Source organism: Podarcis tiliguerta (assembly GCF_965153285.1).
Source record: "Podarcis tiliguerta genome assembly, chromosome: 6".
Taxonomy (NCBI): Eukaryota; Metazoa; Chordata; class Lepidosauria; order Squamata; family Lacertidae; genus Podarcis; species Podarcis tiliguerta.
In genome coordinates, this window is record NC_139539.1 from 60,276,349 (window position 1) to 60,294,910 (window position 18,562).

Sequence of the window (18,562 nt, forward strand, 5' to 3'; positions counted from 1 at the left end):
TATATCAATTGACTACATAAATAAATAAGTGAAGTCATTGCTCAGTTGCAAACTGCAGGGAGCGGAGTCCTGCACTTGCAAGTGGGGCAAGTTTTTCCTGTTACGCCGATTGTCACCTGCAGTCACGCTGCAAAAGGAAACTTGGCAAATATCTGAGACGCAAGAAGTGCTGACAAAGTGACATTAGGTTATTGCAAAGGGAAATGGTCACCGGTTCTATTTGCCCTCTGCCCAAATCTATCAGCTCTGTGCAAAAACTTTGCATGAAGTAGTTAAACCATGCATGCCACACTTGCAGTAGCAGCAGCACCATCAACAACTCATAGGAGCACCAACTAAGCTACAGTGTGCACCTATCCTGGGTTAGCCAATCATTTCAGTGCAACACCCCATATTCTAAGTTTTATTTACGGTACAGTACTTTAAATACTGGCTTGCTCGTGCAGCCAGTCACAGGATCAGACAGTTGATTGGTCCGGTTTGTCAGACAAAGCCTGCAAATAGGTGTTGGTCTTTACTGATGTGCAATGTTTAATGCAACTGGAAATACAAAAATGCAGCCGAAATACAACTTGCAGCTGTAGAAAGTGAAGGGGTAATTAAGTGTGGAACCAACCAGTCTATGATGGGATGTTATAGATTGTATTGCCCAGGCCTGGCATTTAAGTAAAGCGCAATCAGGTTTATTTATAGCAATTCCAATATGGAGGATTCAGCAACCTTTAACTACAGGAGTCAGCTGCAATGTGTGACTAATGATTTCCCAGGAAATACTGCTAACAACTGCTGCTCGTATAGAGCCAAGAGTACAGGGAATCCTTAACATTAATTTTAGTTATTAACTTTCATGAATAAGTTAATTGAAAGGTGGGGGGAATATTGATTTTGCTACAGAACTGTTTTGTTGGTGTTTTTAGACCATAAAACAGAAGAGGGCAGAATCCAAACTTCCCCCCACCATCAGTGGGGCTTTACAGATCAATGGAGCCAGTGTCACATCCACAGCCATGCCTTGCCTAGTAGCTCAGGCAGAAGGTGGTGGACAGACTGGGCAGTAAGCTTGCTGAAGCAGTGATTGGGCCTGATATTTGTTGCATGGTGGTAGTAAGACCCTGGGCTGGCTGATCCCACCACCAAAACACCAAGTTTCAGGGCCATTTGCTTGGCTGCTACTCTACTGGCAAGCCCTCCTTCAAGGGACATGTTTGTACTGCACTGGCAGAGTGACTTTTGTGTTCCTCCATTGTTAGTGGGTGGCAGAAGTAGAACTGGGAGGGTCACAAGGCGGGGTGGAATTTCTCTACTCAACAGTTCTTCATTCTGACCCCATCTGTTTATTTTATTTTTATCCAGCTGGCCTGGTGGCTATTGAAACCAAATAAGATTCTATGTCCTTTGTGTTTTTAACTTCTGGGTCAGTTTGGTTTCTTTCTCCTTTTCCTACGATTTTTTAACATATTTAGTTAACCAAGAAAGCCATTTTAAACGACAATAATATTTATATTTTTAATAAATTTGTATCCTGTCCCAAAGGAGCGCAGGGCAGCAAGCAACAAAGCAGCAGAGCAATGCAAAAAATAAAAATGAAGAAACATGTATTAAACAAAATACAAAAGGTCCATATTTCTAAAACACAAAGATTTGTTTCACATTTTATGCCCCTAGATTTTTCTACAGAGGCTGTTAAACGTGGCTAAATGTAAGTGTCTGGAAAGCTCATGCAAACTCCATGCCCCCAAAGGAAAACAGGCACAAAGCAAAAGCAGAAAAGAAAGATCTCTAACGGCAACTAAGTTTTATTTGCTTTTCACACTCCGCCCTTCCTGTGAGGAACTCCAGAAGCTCTCTCGACTCCTAACGCGCACGAGAAATGGCTTTTAGAGTGCCATTGTAACACCACGTTCTGGCCAAACGGTGCATTGTATGCCTGCCTGCTTCGAAGTAAGTCTTTTGGAGTTCAGTGAGACGTACTTCCAAACAAGTATGCATATGACTGTAGCCTAGCTCACTTCCATTTCAACTCGCCCCGTTTTCTGCGAGCTGCATATGCAGCGCAACAGGCACTGCTCCCCCCGCCCCACCTCCCCGTTGCATCTCGACTGCTGGCGAATTGCCCTTTGCCTTCCACTTCGCGCGCTCTTACGCAGCTGCTCGAGGTAGAAAACCCGGCTATTTATTAATTAAAGGGTTAGCGAAGGGGAAAGGAGAGCAGCCTTGCTAGCGGGTCGTGCTCGCTTGGCTCGCAGCTCTAAATAAGAGCAGCCGCGCCTGTTTCCGAAAACAACGGCGTTTGTTCTTTAAGCAGCCTAGCAAAAGTGTGTTATCATTTTCTTTCGACCGAAAAAAAAAACCCCAACCACGCCAAACAGCGCTCTGACTGTGGTTGTGCGTGATTCTGAGGCGAAGCAGAGGCAGCGAGAGTGCAGTGATGTACTTCAGAGGTTAGGGGGCATGTCGGGGGGCGCGAGGGGAAGGCGGAGGCGGGCGAGACCGTCCTCCTCTCCTCTCTTTGTATGCAGCGTGGCTGCTGGGTCCTGCGCGCGGGGTGGCGCCCAGCTCCCTCCTCCCCAGGCTCCCGCCCCCTGCCGCCGCCCCAGACCCAAGCCCAGCCCGCCCCGACTGGCTCTCTTCCCCCACTCGCTGCCTCCACCCCCCGGGCGGTGTGAGAGCCGCGTTCGCGTCCGGGCCGGCAAGATGGCGGCATCGTCGGGGTCCAGCGGCGCCGAGCTGCCCGGGACTCTGGGGGAGTCGGAGGGCGCGGCGGCGGGGACGCCTCGCGCTCTGGCCCCCGAGGAGATCGCCCGCAGGCTGCGCGGAACCAGGAGGGAGCTGAGCAACAGGCGCAAGATCCTGCTGAGGAACCTGCCCGCCGAGAGCAGCAGCCAGGTGAGCGAAACGCCCCCATTTCTCCCCTTTCCTCGCGGCGCGTGGGGAGCGCAGCTCGGGGCAGAGCCCTCAGAGGAGCGGCGGCGGGGGGGGGGGGACGAGCCACGGGTCCCCCGCTTTCCCCGGGGCAGGAGCCGAGAGTTAATGGGTTGCAGCTGTGGAAGGAGCTTGGTCACGCAGACTTGGTCACTCAAGGAGCGTGACGGGAACCCGTGGGGAGAGAAAAGATGGCCCGGGGGTTCATCGTCTCTAGGTAGGGAAGAGGTAATTTAGAACTTGCCAGGGATAACGGAGGCGACTGGGCTGGGAGGGAGGCTTGTAGAAGCACATCCTCTCCAAAGTGGAAGAAGAAGGGGGAGGGTCCCCCCCCCCTTTTAATGTTGGGAGTAATAAGATTCCAGAACTTTGCAGGTAATGATAAGTGACCCAGGTGGGTAGGTATCGTCATTCAGCTCCTGAGATAGTGGGAGAGAGGGGACATCTCTATAATTGGTTGAAAGGGAACACATGCAGAAGCCTAAGTCTTGAAAGTTCTAGGAGGGATTGTGGGCTGGAGGGAGTTAAGGAAGAACACTCCCCTCTCGCTTTCATAGCAGCAAAACATGCGGAGTTGTCTTTCGCTTTATTGCAATGGATACAGTGCCGTGGATAGGAAGTTTGCTTGTTTCCCTGTGTTGGGATTATACCTTACACTTGGTGGCATGAGCAGCAGCTCAGCAGGAACTCCCATCCCTGAATAAAGAAAGTCAAAAGGCAGCCAGAATAGGAGAAAAGAAGCAAAACAAAATGGGCATTGCTTCTTGTTCTCCTATTCGGAAAGCAGATGAGATTTTGTTCAACATCCTGTCTGTGCCTAGTTTTTGCCTTTGGAAAAAAACACTTGTATGTTCTCATCCTACCCAATTTGTTTATTGCTTTGCATGTCTTTTACTGTTGCTGAGACCATCATTTTTATTTATTTTTCATATTCACTTACCAAGAATATATGCCTGTAGGTTAGGTGGAGGAAAGTTTTGTAAGAGTTTTATTTTATTGACTAAAGAACTTACACATTCTAAATTGCTTCCCATTGCTAACATCAATGACACTTAACTGGAATAGATAGCTGAAGCTGTTTTTCTTTCTTCCCCCTTGGCTTTTCTAACTCTTGTGTAGAATAGGTATGTTCTGTTGCAAAGATTGTTCAATGAGAAGATAGAGACATGGATAGCCAATAGGAGGTTTTTGGAGTTAGCATTTTCAGCCTTTTGGGCACTGTTAGAAATTATTGTTTTCCATTAAGTAACAGATTTGTAGTCTTCATGATTGCGCAGGTGCATCTGAAAATTGGGGAAAGTTTGGGAAAACAATAAAGAAGTAGAACTGGGATTAAATTTTATTGTTTTAAATCGTCATAGATTTCCAACTCAAGATAAGAGATTTTTGCAAAGGCTGACTCAAGTTCCTCTAACATTTACAGTTTGGGAATAAAAGTATAATAAACCCATTTCATATCCAGTTATAAGTGGTGAATCTCATGCAATAAAACATGCAAATTAACCAGGACTTTCTAGCTCCTGTTATGTTCCTGAATACTGAACAAGTTGCCTTGTTCAGTGACAATCTCTGTGTGCTTTGCTTTAGTGGGTGGAGGTAGGTTATACAGAATTGAGTTTTAAAGAGGCTATTAGTCCCCAGAAAATCACTGTATTGATAACCATAAAATGTTTACTAGTGGTAGGGACACACTTCTAATGAAATGCATTACTGTTAAAATAGTAAGGCGTTTGCAAGTTAAAGGCAAAGATTCTATCATAAGCAAGCTAATAAATGTCGCTGAATGAGTCTGTGGATAATGAAAATGAGTGATAAAAAGAAGACAATAATATTCTGTTCTGTCAAGTACCACATAGAAAGTTCCAAAGTCTGGCATCTTTATAATAGAGTGCAAAATGTTCCATTTTTTTAATTAAATGTATTCATTGCTTTTAAAAAATAAGTCTCATATCAACTTGCAATAAGTTAAAATACAGAAAAGGTGAACACTAAGAACGAGGCCATAAATCAAACCAGATTAAGATCTTACAGTTCTTGCAGAGACTGTGCCAGTTCCTTTCATTTGCTGTGAAGTGGATATGATAAAAAAAAAACCTTGAAACCTGTTGTGTTCCTATTTTGCCCTATGCATGGATGCGGAGGCATTCAAAATACAAAAGCTCAACTCAATGTGGACATCAATAGACAATTCCGATTTTAAGATCACTGGTGTGCCAATTGTAAACCCCATACACTTTCCACCATCACCCTACTTAAAAGAACTTTCAAAATCTGTTTTACCAGGAGTGACAGTGAGACAAAAGAAATACAGTGGTGCCCCGCAAGACGAATGCCTCCCAAGACGGAAAACCCGCAAGACGAAAGGGTTTTCCGTCTGCAGAGGCGCTTCGCAAGATGAATTTCCCTATGGGCGTGCTTCGCAAGACGAAAAATGACAAAAAAAATTGATTATTTTTTTTTTGCTCCAAAACCCCTTATTCTGAATCGCTAAGCTGCTAAAAGCATTTTAGCAGCAAAACCGCTAATCCCCCCCCCCTTAAAAAGCCGTTTTTAGCCCTTAAAATGTCAATAGCGCTAATCCGCTAATGGGCTTGCTTCGCAAGACGAAAAAACCGCAAGACGAAAAGACTCCCGGAACGGATTCTTTTCGTCTTGCGAGGCACCACTGTATATGTGTGCACCATGGGAAAGAATTGCTTCTGCAACTTGTCTATGGTCTGCCTTCAGCCTCAGATAGAAGTACATATTTTTGTGGTTTCAGTGGAACTTACAGGGTGAGATCTAACAAACTCTTTCCCTGAAAAGACCACCCAAAAATCAATTGACTTAAATCTGAGTATGGTTAATGTTGGATATTACACATAATGCTGATTATATATGGATACAAGGAAGGCCTTAAAAATGTCACAGCAACTTACTTTGAAGTAAGGTTCATTGAACTCAGTGGGACTTGCTGCTTAAGCAAACATGCGTAGAATCATACTGTAAGCCATTTTACGTTTCAGCTTTCCAATTAGCATTCTGGGGATTATTAATTGGTTTAAAAATAAGTGAGACCTTCAACAAAATACTGCATTGTTGAGGTTCCAGCCAACTAGTTAGAGCTTCTTTCAGAAGTTTCTGTTCCATTATCTTCAACTTTTCTGTCTCTAGTACTCAGTTTTCCATATTCATTGAGCATTCTTGGTGGGTTGCTGAGTCTCCCCAGTCCCCCATATATATACTTTAAAAACATTTCTGTACTTCCCCTAATCTGCTGATGCTTCTCTCTTGTTCATGGTCAGTGCTGTTTTGGCCACATAAGGAACTACACTGTCTGAACGAGTTTGCCGCATAGCATAGATAGAGGATGGGAAATATGTATTCAGGCTGCTGCTTGTCCTGTAAGAATAATTGCTTGAAATAGATTAAAATATTCTTTAAAATTATGTACTTTCTGACAGGAAAACAGGTTCAAGTGTTTTTTCCATAAGAGGGAGTCAAGCTGCTATGCTGTGCTGAAAAGTAATTTTAGGACATATGTCTTTGTGGTCCAAATAGTCCTTGTAATAGAAACTTGCAATAGGATTGCAGGGATTGTTACCAAAAAAGGATTTCACTGCCAAGATGTTTTCATTTTCATTAGCCATGCTGTCTGAGTATTCTCTAAGCTCATTCTTTATCCAGGCTTTCTTGGATATCCATCGGAATATTGGATTACACGTAGATAGGAGTAAACACATGGTGTCTAAATATATTTTGCTTTTGGAAATATTGCAGCCTCAGAACAAGAATAATTTAGATGATAATTTAAAAAGCAATAGACTTTATTCTCCTTAAACCTTCTGTTTCTTGTGAAAGATGGTGCTTCAGTGCTGTTTACTGTATTTTTTTTAACCATGTATGTGAACGAAATGTAAACGGATGAAGCCCGAGATAGTTAAGCCCAGCAAGGTATTGTGAGAAAGTAATGGCTGAAGACAGTTACTGGACATATGCGTGTAGATATTTCAAAGATTTGTCTCTGGATATGTACCACGGTGCATCTAATCTGCATACATGGTTTCTGATCCAGAAGGACATTCACATGTAAACTTCTCTTACTGAGTGGGATGTTTCTACATGGGTTGCAGTTATAGGTCCTGTTTAGGCCAGTAGGTCTTCAAGTAACGAGGCATAGGATTGGACTGTACTTGAATGTAGTTTTCCTTTAGGGAACTATAGATTCAGCTTGTAGTGTTTGGGGTTTCGTTCTTTATAAGCTAATAACAAACATTTGTTCCTGCTTCACATGACCTCTGTCTTTGTTTAACTGTCCCAATAGCCAGTCTTCATCAATTATTTTTTATTATTCATTTCTGGATTTTTGTGTCATCTGCACTGGTCCTTCCAAGTGACTTATGAAAACACAGATTCAGAAATACCAAAATATATAATACCTAATTACGTCCCCAAAACGTGGAACAGCCAAACCCCCTCTGTATTACAAAACTTATACATAGAAGATTCTCCATACCACATCACCAACATAAAAAAATCCACTAAGCAACAATTAAAAACTTTTAGCAAAGAATAATAAAACTCTAAACCCTTAAAACCAGGTAACTGTTAAGATAAATAAAACTACTAAAATCACTGAAAAGCATGGGGGGGGGGGGAGAAATGTCTCCACATTGTGCCAAAAATATTGTACAATGGACACAGGTTGAGCTTGCAGAACCTTTGAATTGGGTTCAGAAATGCACTGGCAGCCACTACAAGTGAGTAAAAACTGGTGTAAATATGCTCAAGATGCCAGGTCTCAGTTAAGCAACACCACTGCTTAATGTTCCACTGGCAGATGTTTCCAGACCTTGCTCAGGGGAAGACCATCAAAAAGCACAGTAATACAGACAGGAGGAGATCAGATTGTAGATCCCTGATGCCAGGTTATATCCGTCCAAGATAGAGCTGGTGAACTGTATTCAGTGCCATGGAGGCCACAGGTGCCTTCAGTGACTCCCAAGCTTCAGTACTCCCAAGCTTTGAGCTGCATCTTTCAGGGGAAGTGCAACCCCATCCAGAACTGGTTGAATCCCAGTTATAAAGATTCAGAGACGACCCACCAGCATCTCCATTTTGTCTGGATTACACCTGAATATATTGGCTCTCATCCAGTCCATTCCTGTGTTGGGGCACCTGCCAAGAACACCTGCTGCCACCATCACAGCTGATGAAAAGGCCAAATAAAGTTGTGTGTCATCTGCATATTGGTGACAGCACATTCCATAACTACAGATTGTCCCTCTCAGCAGTTTCATGTAGATATTAAACAGCACAAGGAATAGAATTGGCTCCTGTGAAACCCCATAGGACAAGCTCCTTGAAGCTGAAAAATCCCCCCAGCACCACTACCTGGTACCAAACACCCAAATAAGAGCAGAACCACCACAAAGCATGATGGTACTGAAAGTCACCAAGAGGGCCAGTAGACCTGATGGGGTTGTGTTCCTCCTGTCATTTTCCTGGCACAGATCATCCAAAAGGGTGACCAACGCGGTCTTGGTGCCAGAACCAGGTCTGCTCCGCTATTGACATTTATACAAAAAATCAGTTTCTTCAGGATGACCTGGATCAGTTCAGCAACCAGCCACTCCAGGACATTGCCCAGAGAGGGAGCATTTGCCACTAGCCCAGGGTGGTCCAGGCCACATGCAGCCCTCACTACCTCTTTTGGCGGCCCTCAGCAGTATTTGACACCCTCTGCAGCCTTCATGCTGCCTTCCTGAAGCTGGGTTATTGAAGCGCTGGGCTTGGGGCTCTGGCATGAGGGCTCTGGCAAGGTCCTAGAGACCTCCAGCCTCCATCACAAAACCTAGTTAGTGCTTCCCGAGCTTTGGGAAGGAGTTGAGAGGGCTCTGTGACCTTACTAGAGCCTTGTGCCTCTTTCCTAAAGCACAGTACTTCACTTAGCCAGCTTTGGGAAAGCAGCACAAGGACTGTGTGTGTGCGCGCCAACGCCAACTTTTGGCTTCTCTCACTGCCCCTGCGAAGCAAGGCAGTGTGCGGCCTGCAGGTTCCATGTCAAAGTACTTTTGCGGCCCACTTGGTATGAAAAGTTGGACCGCCCTGCACCAGCCTTTAGTTGTTTATATTTTATTGGTCCTGGGAAAGTTTATTTAGAATTGGATTCACCTCCATTCATTCAGGTAGGGAAGAACTGTTCCCTCTTATAATGAGGCATTTGGAGCCTCCCTGGCCCATCCTGCTAGACTTTGTAAGCCAAGTGGTGCAAAGATCCATAGCCTTATCTACATCCTCAGACCACATCAAGTGAAACTCATATATCACTATTGGAATAGCCAGTGGGAAAGGACACTTAGACTGGAGTCCTTTCTGCTGGCTTGCAATGGACTGGCTTGAGTTATTCCAACATTGTTTCTCTATACTCGATTTCATCAAGATTCTGTAAGTCCTGGAAGCTCATAGATCCTTGTCCGTCTATTTTTAAATATACACTTTTAATTTTACAGACATCTGATTATCTGTTCTAGGGAAACCTCTAGATACATGGAGACCATTCTCTTCTTTATGTAGAAACTGATACTTTATTTGGACGCAGGGAGTGTTTCACACTGATAGGCACTGAGCCACCAACACTCACTAGTTGAGAGAATGATGCCTTATATATGCATTTGAAACCAAATTGCCATATTTTATCATTTGTACTTGTTTTGGAAATGTTTTCTGGTAGCTTTGTAGTGATACATACTTCTGTTTCTTGGCATTTGAAAATGGGGAACTGTTAATCTTTAGTCTTGTGGAAGCATAGCTTTTGGTTCTGGAATATATTTATTAAAATCAGCTGCAATTAGAAAAGTCCCTTTAATGAAAAAGCAAGCTCCCCCCCCCCCCAAACTGACTGCAAAATAGCAAGTACTCATCTTTGCTACTGCTTCAGCATGACTGCATTTGCCTTTTCCTAGAAATAATAAATTGTGAGAACACATAAGCTCTTGAAAGTATCATTGCTTGCTTGGTACATTAGAAATCTGACTATGATTTAGCATTTTTATGAGTTAACATTCAAAAGAGGACTTTATTTGATACGTTAGAAAATATAAAATGTCTTAGTTGATAAAACATTCATGCGCACTTTCGCATCTCTGCTTAGTGTCACAAGCTGCATTTTTCATAGTTAAAGTCATTTGCCTCAGAACTACCTGTTCATTGTAGTATTTATTTATTTTATTTTATTTTATTTTAAAAACGTATATTCTGTACCACTTAACTACAATAATCTCTAAGTGGTGTACAAGTAACTCAATGCAATGAAGATAAAAGTTAGTTAAAGCTATAAAATCAGAATTTCAGTTGTTAAAAATGCCCACTATTTTTTTTTTTTTTAAGTCTTCAGTAGGTGCTGGATGTTTAAGAGGGAGGGGGCCTCTCTGACCTCAACAGGAAGAGAGTTTTGTAGAACACTGAACATACGGCTTCTGGTGGATATAAGGCATGCATCTGAGCCATGGGGGACCACTAACAGAGGCTCACATGAAGACCCCGGTGGTTGGGCAGGGGTATAAGGGATTAGTCACTTCTTTTGGCAACCTGGACCCAAATTGTTAAGGGCCTTGAACCTGGCCTGATAGCAAATGGTCAGCCAGTGCAAGCTTTTATTTATCTGCTGGCATTGTAGTGAGCAGTCTTCTAATTCTGGTTCCTTTTCATAAAGGATGCTGCTATGATTTTGCTGGTGCCTCTTATGCTGTCTAACTAGCAGACTGATGAAGTACATATGCTAACTAATGGCCAAAGGCTATGCTTAGCTTTGCAGGAAATAAACAAAAAGATGGGATTCTAGCATGGGATAGTAAGAAAGTCTTATTATAGCTATTTACTTTCTCTCTGTGTAATAATGTGGGCGGCACAGCTAGCTGTCAAGAAGCTAAAAGAGACCGATGCCTTTTCCCACGCTAGTTAAGCTGGTGTATTGGGAGTTAAGCTGATTTAGTTCTCTTAAAGTCAAAGGTTATAAATTAACTTAACTTAACAGAAAGTACTTTGTAGTAGCGGGTTGGTGATCTAGCTGTCAGTAGTGAATAAGAAGGTACTATTTGAGATGAGAACTGAGATCAGAGTGTGGGTAGAGTGTGGGTAGAGATTTTATCCATGGTCACCCCAATTGGGGTGAATTGGGGTGACCATGGATAAAATCCTCACTTAGCTGCAGAGCTAATTGAGTGACCCTGGAGAACTTCCTACCTCACCATCCTAATCACAGGGTTTCTACGAGGGTGAAAAATTAGGTAGCGTCATTGATTCCTAGACTCCTTGAAAGAATAGTGGGATAGATGTGGATGATAAATAATGTGACTGTTGAATAGTGTTGCACTGCACGCAAGACACTAAATTAGCTCCCAAGATATATGTGAGAATATGCATTCCTTTTGGAAAATAGCATTCCTGAATCTTCTTTCTTATTTGGAGTTCTCGAAGAAACACTGCACAGGTCAGAAGGCGGACTCTAGCAGCCCTGTTTAAAAGTGTGCTAACATTGTCAGGTTGTACAGCAGGAATGGGGAACTGGGTTTCCAGAAGCCTGAGTCCTGGGTTCTTAACTTTGCCCAGCCCACCTGGCATCACTCTGAAATCAGCTGGCCAATTCTTCCCTGTGGAGAGTGGCAAGCTGTATTGCAAAAGAAAATCCAAGCTAAGCAAGGCCTGAAGTTGCTGCTGCTGATCAGCTGGTCAACTACCTTGGAGTTGCCACCTATCAGCGAAAAGGTGGCAGCTTCAAGCCTGCTGGAATTCCCCATGCCCCACTTTGGGCAGGGGTTAGTTGCACTGCCAAGTTTCCCATGCAGAACCCAGTAGTGCAGCTGATGCCAGCAGGCTGGCGCTCACTGCCAATCAGCATTCCTTGCTAATGCACAATTGGGAGTGATATTAGTTGTGTGGGTCAAGGGGGTGTGATTAATGGGTAACTAGAACCCCTGTCGGGTCTAATTATATCCATGGACTGGGGGCTCCCCACTCCTGTGGTAGAATATTGGCCAGTGTGGTGTAGTGGTTAAGAGCGGTAGTCTCGTAATCTGGGGAACCAGGTTCGCGTCTCCACTCCTCCACCTGCAGCTGCTGGGTGACCTTGGGCTAGTCACACTTCTCTGAAGTCTCTCAGCCCCACTCACCTCACAGAGTGTTTGTTGTGGGGGAGGAAGGGAAAGGAGAATGTTAGCCGCTTTGAGACTCCTTAAAGGGAGTGAAAGGCGGGATATCAAATCCAAACTCTTCTTCAGAATATTGGCCTGGTTTGCATGATGCAGTAAGCCAAACTATGCATTTGGGGAATCACACAACCCCCTGCAGAGAAGCCACTTTGCTCCTTCCTGGTACTTCTATTAATTCCATGGTGCACTGAGCTAAGCCACATTTTACTTAGCATGTTGCCCAAACCTGGGCTCATGGTTTAAGCTCTCCCCTTTCTAACCATTAATAGAAGCCAAGGTTTGTTCTAGGCTGCAGCTTGTGGTTAGTTGAGGAGAGAAGTTGAGCATAATAGTTCAGTCAGTAAAGCAAGAGACTCTTAATCTTGGGGTTGCAGGTTTGAGCCCCACACTGGGCAAAAGAGTTCTGCATAGCAGGGGGTTGAACTAGATGACCCTCGTGGTCCCTTCCAGCTCTGATTCTATTATAAGCCCATGTTCAGGCAACATGCTGGTCTAGCTCAGCATGGAGTGGCAGTAAAACAGGACTGAGGAAGAGCAAGGCAGCTGTGAATTTGGTTTGCCATGCCGTGCTAGCTAGGCCATTGTTTAAAGTACAGTACTACTTGCCAGAATGCATAACAAATTCCTATATATAGAGACAGGCTTAGCCGATCATTTTAGTGAGTGAATCATTTTTAAAAATATTGTTTTATAGGTGTCAGCTAGGGATTGTTTTTATTTGATGGGTACTCCAAATGGAATGATTTGTGCTGACAAATTTCAGAAGATGCATGTGTGAGTTTCAGGCATGCTTTCAACCTGTTGTAAACATCAAATATATATTTACACACAACAAGTTGGTCGTGTACTGACCATTCCTTCCCTTTAGTGATGGTGATTTAAGACTCCAAAGAAATGTACCTTCCTCACATCTCCCTATGTCAGTCAGAATCCCCATTCTGGTCACAATTCCCCCCCCCCCCCTTTTGCATTTAACCCACCATAAGGCAGATGTATTGGATTGCTGAGTAGTAGCAATAACATACTATCAGTGTATGTAGATAGCCTGAGGAGCAGCATCATGTTTTATTAACACAGCATTTGACAGCTGTTAACCGATGAAATAAGAGACTAGTATCCAATCTGACTAAAAAGAATACACTTGATCCTATTCAGATCAAACCCCTATTACCCACTAAGCTATGTATATTGAATTAGCAGATTGGCAAGGTGGGAGTGTGTTGTGATCTAGGGCACTTTGTAGAGTAGAAGGATGTGTCGTAACAAATTCAGTTTCGTTGGAGTCCCTCAAGGCAGAGTGAGTGTGTAAATATATCATAATCAGTCTGATTAGGGCCAAAAGTACTCATTGTTTTTAATGCAACAACAGGGCCTTCTTGGTCACAGTTCCTCTCCCTGGTGAGGTACATCTGTCTTGCTCATAATTAACATTATTATTAACATGTGGAATTTAAATAACATTTCTGTTCAACCAGCCATTGGTGGCTGAAAGATACTGTTCCTGGCAACTTTGAAATTCTTTAACCTGTGAGGATATTTTATTGCTTTTGCGTTGTTCTTTTATGTTTTGTTGTTTCGGGAGGAAAGATAGAATAAAAATTTAACCAGTAAGTAAAATTTGCCACGTCTTTCTTTAGAACAGGGCTGGCTAACCTGTGGGGCCTCCAGATGTTGTGCTTAATCTCCCATCAATCATGGTCATACAGTCCAACAACATCTGGAGCATCACAGGTAAGCCATACCTGCTTTAGAAAAATCTGCGGGTAGACTGGGGGGGGGGGGTAGCACAGGCCTCCCCTGTATAGTTTTCCTAATCAAAATCTCCATACGAAACTGATGATTGTTCCAAAGGTGCTATTTGAAGGGCAAATAGCCACATCAGGGGTGATTTCTGGTAGCAAATGGCCAGCATGAAATGGTTAAACTCTCCTCCCGCACAGCAGTCCTGACCTAGATTGGGAGGCCATACCAAATGCTCTTTTTAAAAGGAAGAGACATAGCCAGTTGCACATTAATTGAAAACAATGTTCTGCAGTGTGCAGGTCCGACTCCTAGTCATGTTGAAATTCTGATACAGGCCCTCCTCGCACACTAGATAAACCAGAAGAAAACCATAAACTGAAATCAAAATAAACTGAACAGTGCAACATAAATGGGCAATGAATATGAAAGTAGCATTAGATTATGATTTGGATAGATTGTTATTTGGAAGCTGTAATAAAAGTAGCAAAAAACACACACCAAAACAAACGAAACAAAAAACAAATACTAATAATGGTTGTATCCAGTTGGCACAAGGAATTTTGCCTGTGCTGGGGAACTTCCTCTCTCCTTTTCCTGTGAGCCCCCCCAAATCTGTCCTGCCTTCCATCCCACCACACAACTCTGTGAAGCATTGGGGGGGGGGGAGATGAAGTTCCAATGCACAGGATGAAGTCCTTGTGCTATATGACTTCTCTGGATGCAAACCAGTGTTTTAGTTGTAAATTGTTTTGTAAGAAGAGACTCATAAATTAAATAATAGTGCTTGTTTACACCCCCAAAGTAGACCTAATTATTTTTATAATAATCAATATCTATGTATCTCACCAAAAAAATCACGCACCCGCTGTTGCGTGGGGCCGCAATGGCGCAAAAACGTGGTTACAAAGCATGGATCCACATGGATTCTCAGGATTTTTCATTGGGCTACCACAAACTCACTGTCAAATCACATGTCTGTGGCCACAGCATGAACCACAAAAATCATACATACACTGTTTTGTTCAGAATATTTTTTCCTTGTTTTCCTCCTCTAAAAACTAGGTGCGTCTTATGGTCAGGTGCATCTTATGGAGCAAAAAATACGGTACTTTCCTTAAGCACGAGGTTTTGCAGCCCCTGTTTGTTGTGGCTATAATCACCTATTTTCCTTTTCTTTTAAAGCTCAGATTAACAGTTTTGTAATGTCCTATCAGACATCTTAGCATTTTCTCATAATTGCATTTCTTGAAGTAAACTTTCTGTGAACTTTACTTTCTGTATTACCCCTCCACAAAATGACTCAGTTCATATACCATAGTAAAACAAACCTTAGTTTACAGATTGTGGTTTATTGGGAGCAAATACTGGTTCAGGCATAGCACTAAGCCAGGAGTTGTGGTGAGTTTCCCCTATGCAAAGCAAAACAGCCCAGAATGGTGTGCATTCACAGTCAACCATTAACTATGGAATAAGCCTGTTATGCCAACAGGCTCAGCATATTCTTATTTAATGAGGAAAATCTCATGTCCCTTCTGGAACTATCTTGATTTTACCAGCCCAAATATGGTATCTATATACATTGCCTTGTCTCTAAATATCTGAGTTTATTGTCCCTCTCGTGAGTCTATAAAGTTCCCACTGACCCCCAACCCACTTTCTAAGTCATTGACAAGAGAGGAGAGGCACATGTTCCTTTTCAGTACACAACAGGAAGAGGATGCAACACCCCTTGGGAAAAAATAAGAAGCATTTAGCACCTGTGAAACAGGTGCTAGCTGTTGAATTCCTCAGGGATGTGCACAGAATTGCCTAATTATAGAGGAGGGAAAATGCATTATAAGAGTAGTACTGTGTAAGTTCATTGAAATGCTGAAAATAATTGTGTTCTCTAATTATACTTCTCTGTGACCTTGTTTGCAATGGTAAGATGCACAGTTTCAGAATCTAGTCTTGGTGTGTTGTAGAAGTATACAATAAAATGTTGGGAGCATGCAGACTTTCCCCTATGACTTTAGATATTGCTAACTACTCATTGACATGGTGTTTAATGCTGTATCTTTCAATAAAATGTGACTACTGAAGTTTGGATAAAAATTTATATTTTTGATATTTCATTTCTGTGAAGAACAAGGCAATCTATCTCAGTAAGAGATTTCATTTTAAACAGAAGGAGTTTTGCTGTACAATGCAGAATAAATACCATTGAGTTGCATTATTAGCAGTGTTCTACATCATCCTTATCTGGCAACTCAGTATGCCAGCCTTTTATAGTTCTTTTTTTCATTAAGCAAGAAGTAACTGCTCTAGGAATTCCACTTTTCAAAGGACAGAGCTTGTGGTTGGAGTGAGTGCTCACTCATATTGATTCCCAATTAATGTTTTGTATAGCAGTATGTCTATGGAGTAATTATTTATTTGGAACAATTCGAAAACCTTAACGTTAAAATAAAAATGTTCAGTGCACTGAGTTTCTTCTGATGTATTGTGTTGTTTTTTCTTTTACCACCTCCCCAGGAAATCCATAATTTATTAAAAGACTTTGAATTGAAGTACTGTTATGTGGACAAAAATAAAAGAACAGGTAAGAACCAAGAAGTATTATTTATTAATCACCTTCCACACATTGCTTACAGCTTAAAAAACCAGTTAAAAACAAGTGGTGTGTGTGTGTGTGTGTGTGTGTGTGTATTTATCTGTGTGTGTGTGTGTGTGTGTGTGTGTGTGTTTGTGTGTGTATATATACACACACAAAAAGTTAACGCCCATGGCAGAGAGCTAGGACTGTAAGATTTTGCATACAGAGCTAGTTAAGTCCATAAGACACACATTTAGTTAAACTGTGACTTCAATGCCCTTGTTCACACATAATGCAAAGCTGTGGTTTAATGCTATATGAATGAGCCTTGAAGGATTCTGAAACTGACACTCCCCATGTTTGTTATCCCATTGTTTGCATGGGAATTCAGCGTGTGCATTGGAACCTCTTTGTGTGCAAGGAGTACGGAAATGTTGTCAGATTCAATTATTTCAATTTTATCAGAACTGCCTTGAATTTCCTTTGGTTTAATCAGAAGTCTTTCATTGGTCTTAGATTCACGTTCAACAACACAATGTATTTAGTACGAAAAGCAGGGCTTCCTTCCTTCCTTCCTGTTTAACTCAAGGACTAAACACCAGCAGTGAGTGAGGCCAGAGCCAAAGTGGGTAAAGCCAGAGCCACCCCCAATAAGAATAAGAATTTATTATTTGTACCCCGCCCATTTGGCTGGGTTTCCCCAGCCACTCTGGGCGGTTCCCAACAGAATATTAAAAGCACAATAAAACATCAAACATTAAAAACTTCCCTAAACAGGGCTGTCTTCAGATGTCTTCTAAAAGTCAGATAGTTGTCCATTTCCTTGACATCCGATGGGAGGGCGGGTGCTACCACCGAGAAGGCCCTCTGCCCAACTCTTTTTCTCTTCTTTCTCTCTCCCACACAAGCTTGCACTGCATCAGTCATCACCCATTCACCGTCAACTCTCTCCCTGCCACTCATTGCGTTAATCTATTCACGTATACACAAAGACCTCTCTTTCCTCCTCCTCCTCCTCCTCCTCCTCCTCTCTTCTCTCCCTCCCTTTTTGCTCTCTCCTTCCCTTTCTTACGCCTCTCCTCCTGTCCCCATGGGGCAATTCGGCTTAGATCGAAAGCTTCCATTGTCACCAGTGGAAGCTTTGCCTCCTAAGTCTAATGGGGCAGGGCAGTGGTGGTGGCAGCTTATAGGAAGGTCTTACTGTCACCTCCCAAAAATGTAAATTGCCCCCACCATGCAGTGGTTAGACTTCTTAATGGTATTGTAGTTTGTAGGCATCATAATATAATTCCTTTGAGCAAAATAGGAATTAGTAGTTTATAAGCATCACACTTCGTTTCAGTTTCACTACTGATTGCTACCATATTTTCTAGAACATGAATTGTATTTTATATATATATATATATATATATATATATATATATATATATATATAAAATATTTATAGATGAATAACAGAATATATAAGGGTGGTGGTATCACACATCCTGATTGGTCAAATTGTGCAATACAGAAGTTTTATGAGGAAACAGCTGTTTCCCTTCAATTACAAAACATATTGCAAGTTATAAGAAAGCTTTGCGTAGCTGGTATCTAGACCAAAGCCTTAATGATACAGTAATACTTACTCTAATCTGTCTATGTATGTGCTTAATTAGTATAAGATGGTCCCAGCTACGATTCAGTTAAACCTGCTTTAAAAAAAAAAAAAGTGCCACTATGCTTATAATTTATTTAGTAAACCTTTTAGACTTGAGGATAGTGTAACCTCTGATTATTCAGGCTTGAAAGAAAATGTTAGCATTCCTGATTCTCAGTGGTATCATCTTTCCACTCAGTTTCACTTCTACTTGAGCTTCGGTGTTCAGTAGAAGCAGATGATTAATAGGCAATCTGGAATAAAAGATGTTTTCTGTTTTAAACCATAATCTTGCAACCAGAGCTTCCTGGAATTGAATTTCAGGAAAAGGCTCTATTGAAATATGATATGTCAGCAATAACTCTAAAAGGTTACAGCGCATGAGGCAGCACAGTCACCCCCACAGACACATCATGGCAATTTTTGACAAAGCACATGGTGGGGGATGAGGGGACATGGAATTAATAGGTACATCCCATGTTACTTGGTTTTTAT

At 42.3% G+C, this 18,562-nt stretch overlaps 1 protein-coding gene across 2 annotated transcripts in view; it reads left to right on the forward strand.

The window, feature by feature from the left end:
- Positions 1 to 1,843: 1,843 nt before the first annotated feature.
- The window catches only part of RAVER2 (ribonucleoprotein, PTB binding 2), a 45,279-nt gene continuing 28,560 nt past the window's right edge, over positions 1,844 to 18,562 (forward strand). The window contains exons 1-2 of one of the 2 annotated variants that reach the window (XM_083448035.1): positions 1,844 to 2,886; positions 16,368 to 16,434. In XM_083448035.1, the coding sequence (XP_083304161.1) occupies positions 2,452 to 2,886; positions 16,368 to 16,434 (502 nt within the window). In that variant the 5' untranslated portion in view covers positions 1,844 to 2,451. The remainder of the gene's footprint in view (positions 2,887 to 16,367; positions 16,435 to 18,562) is intronic. The other variant, XM_083448034.1, reaches the window with a different exon arrangement.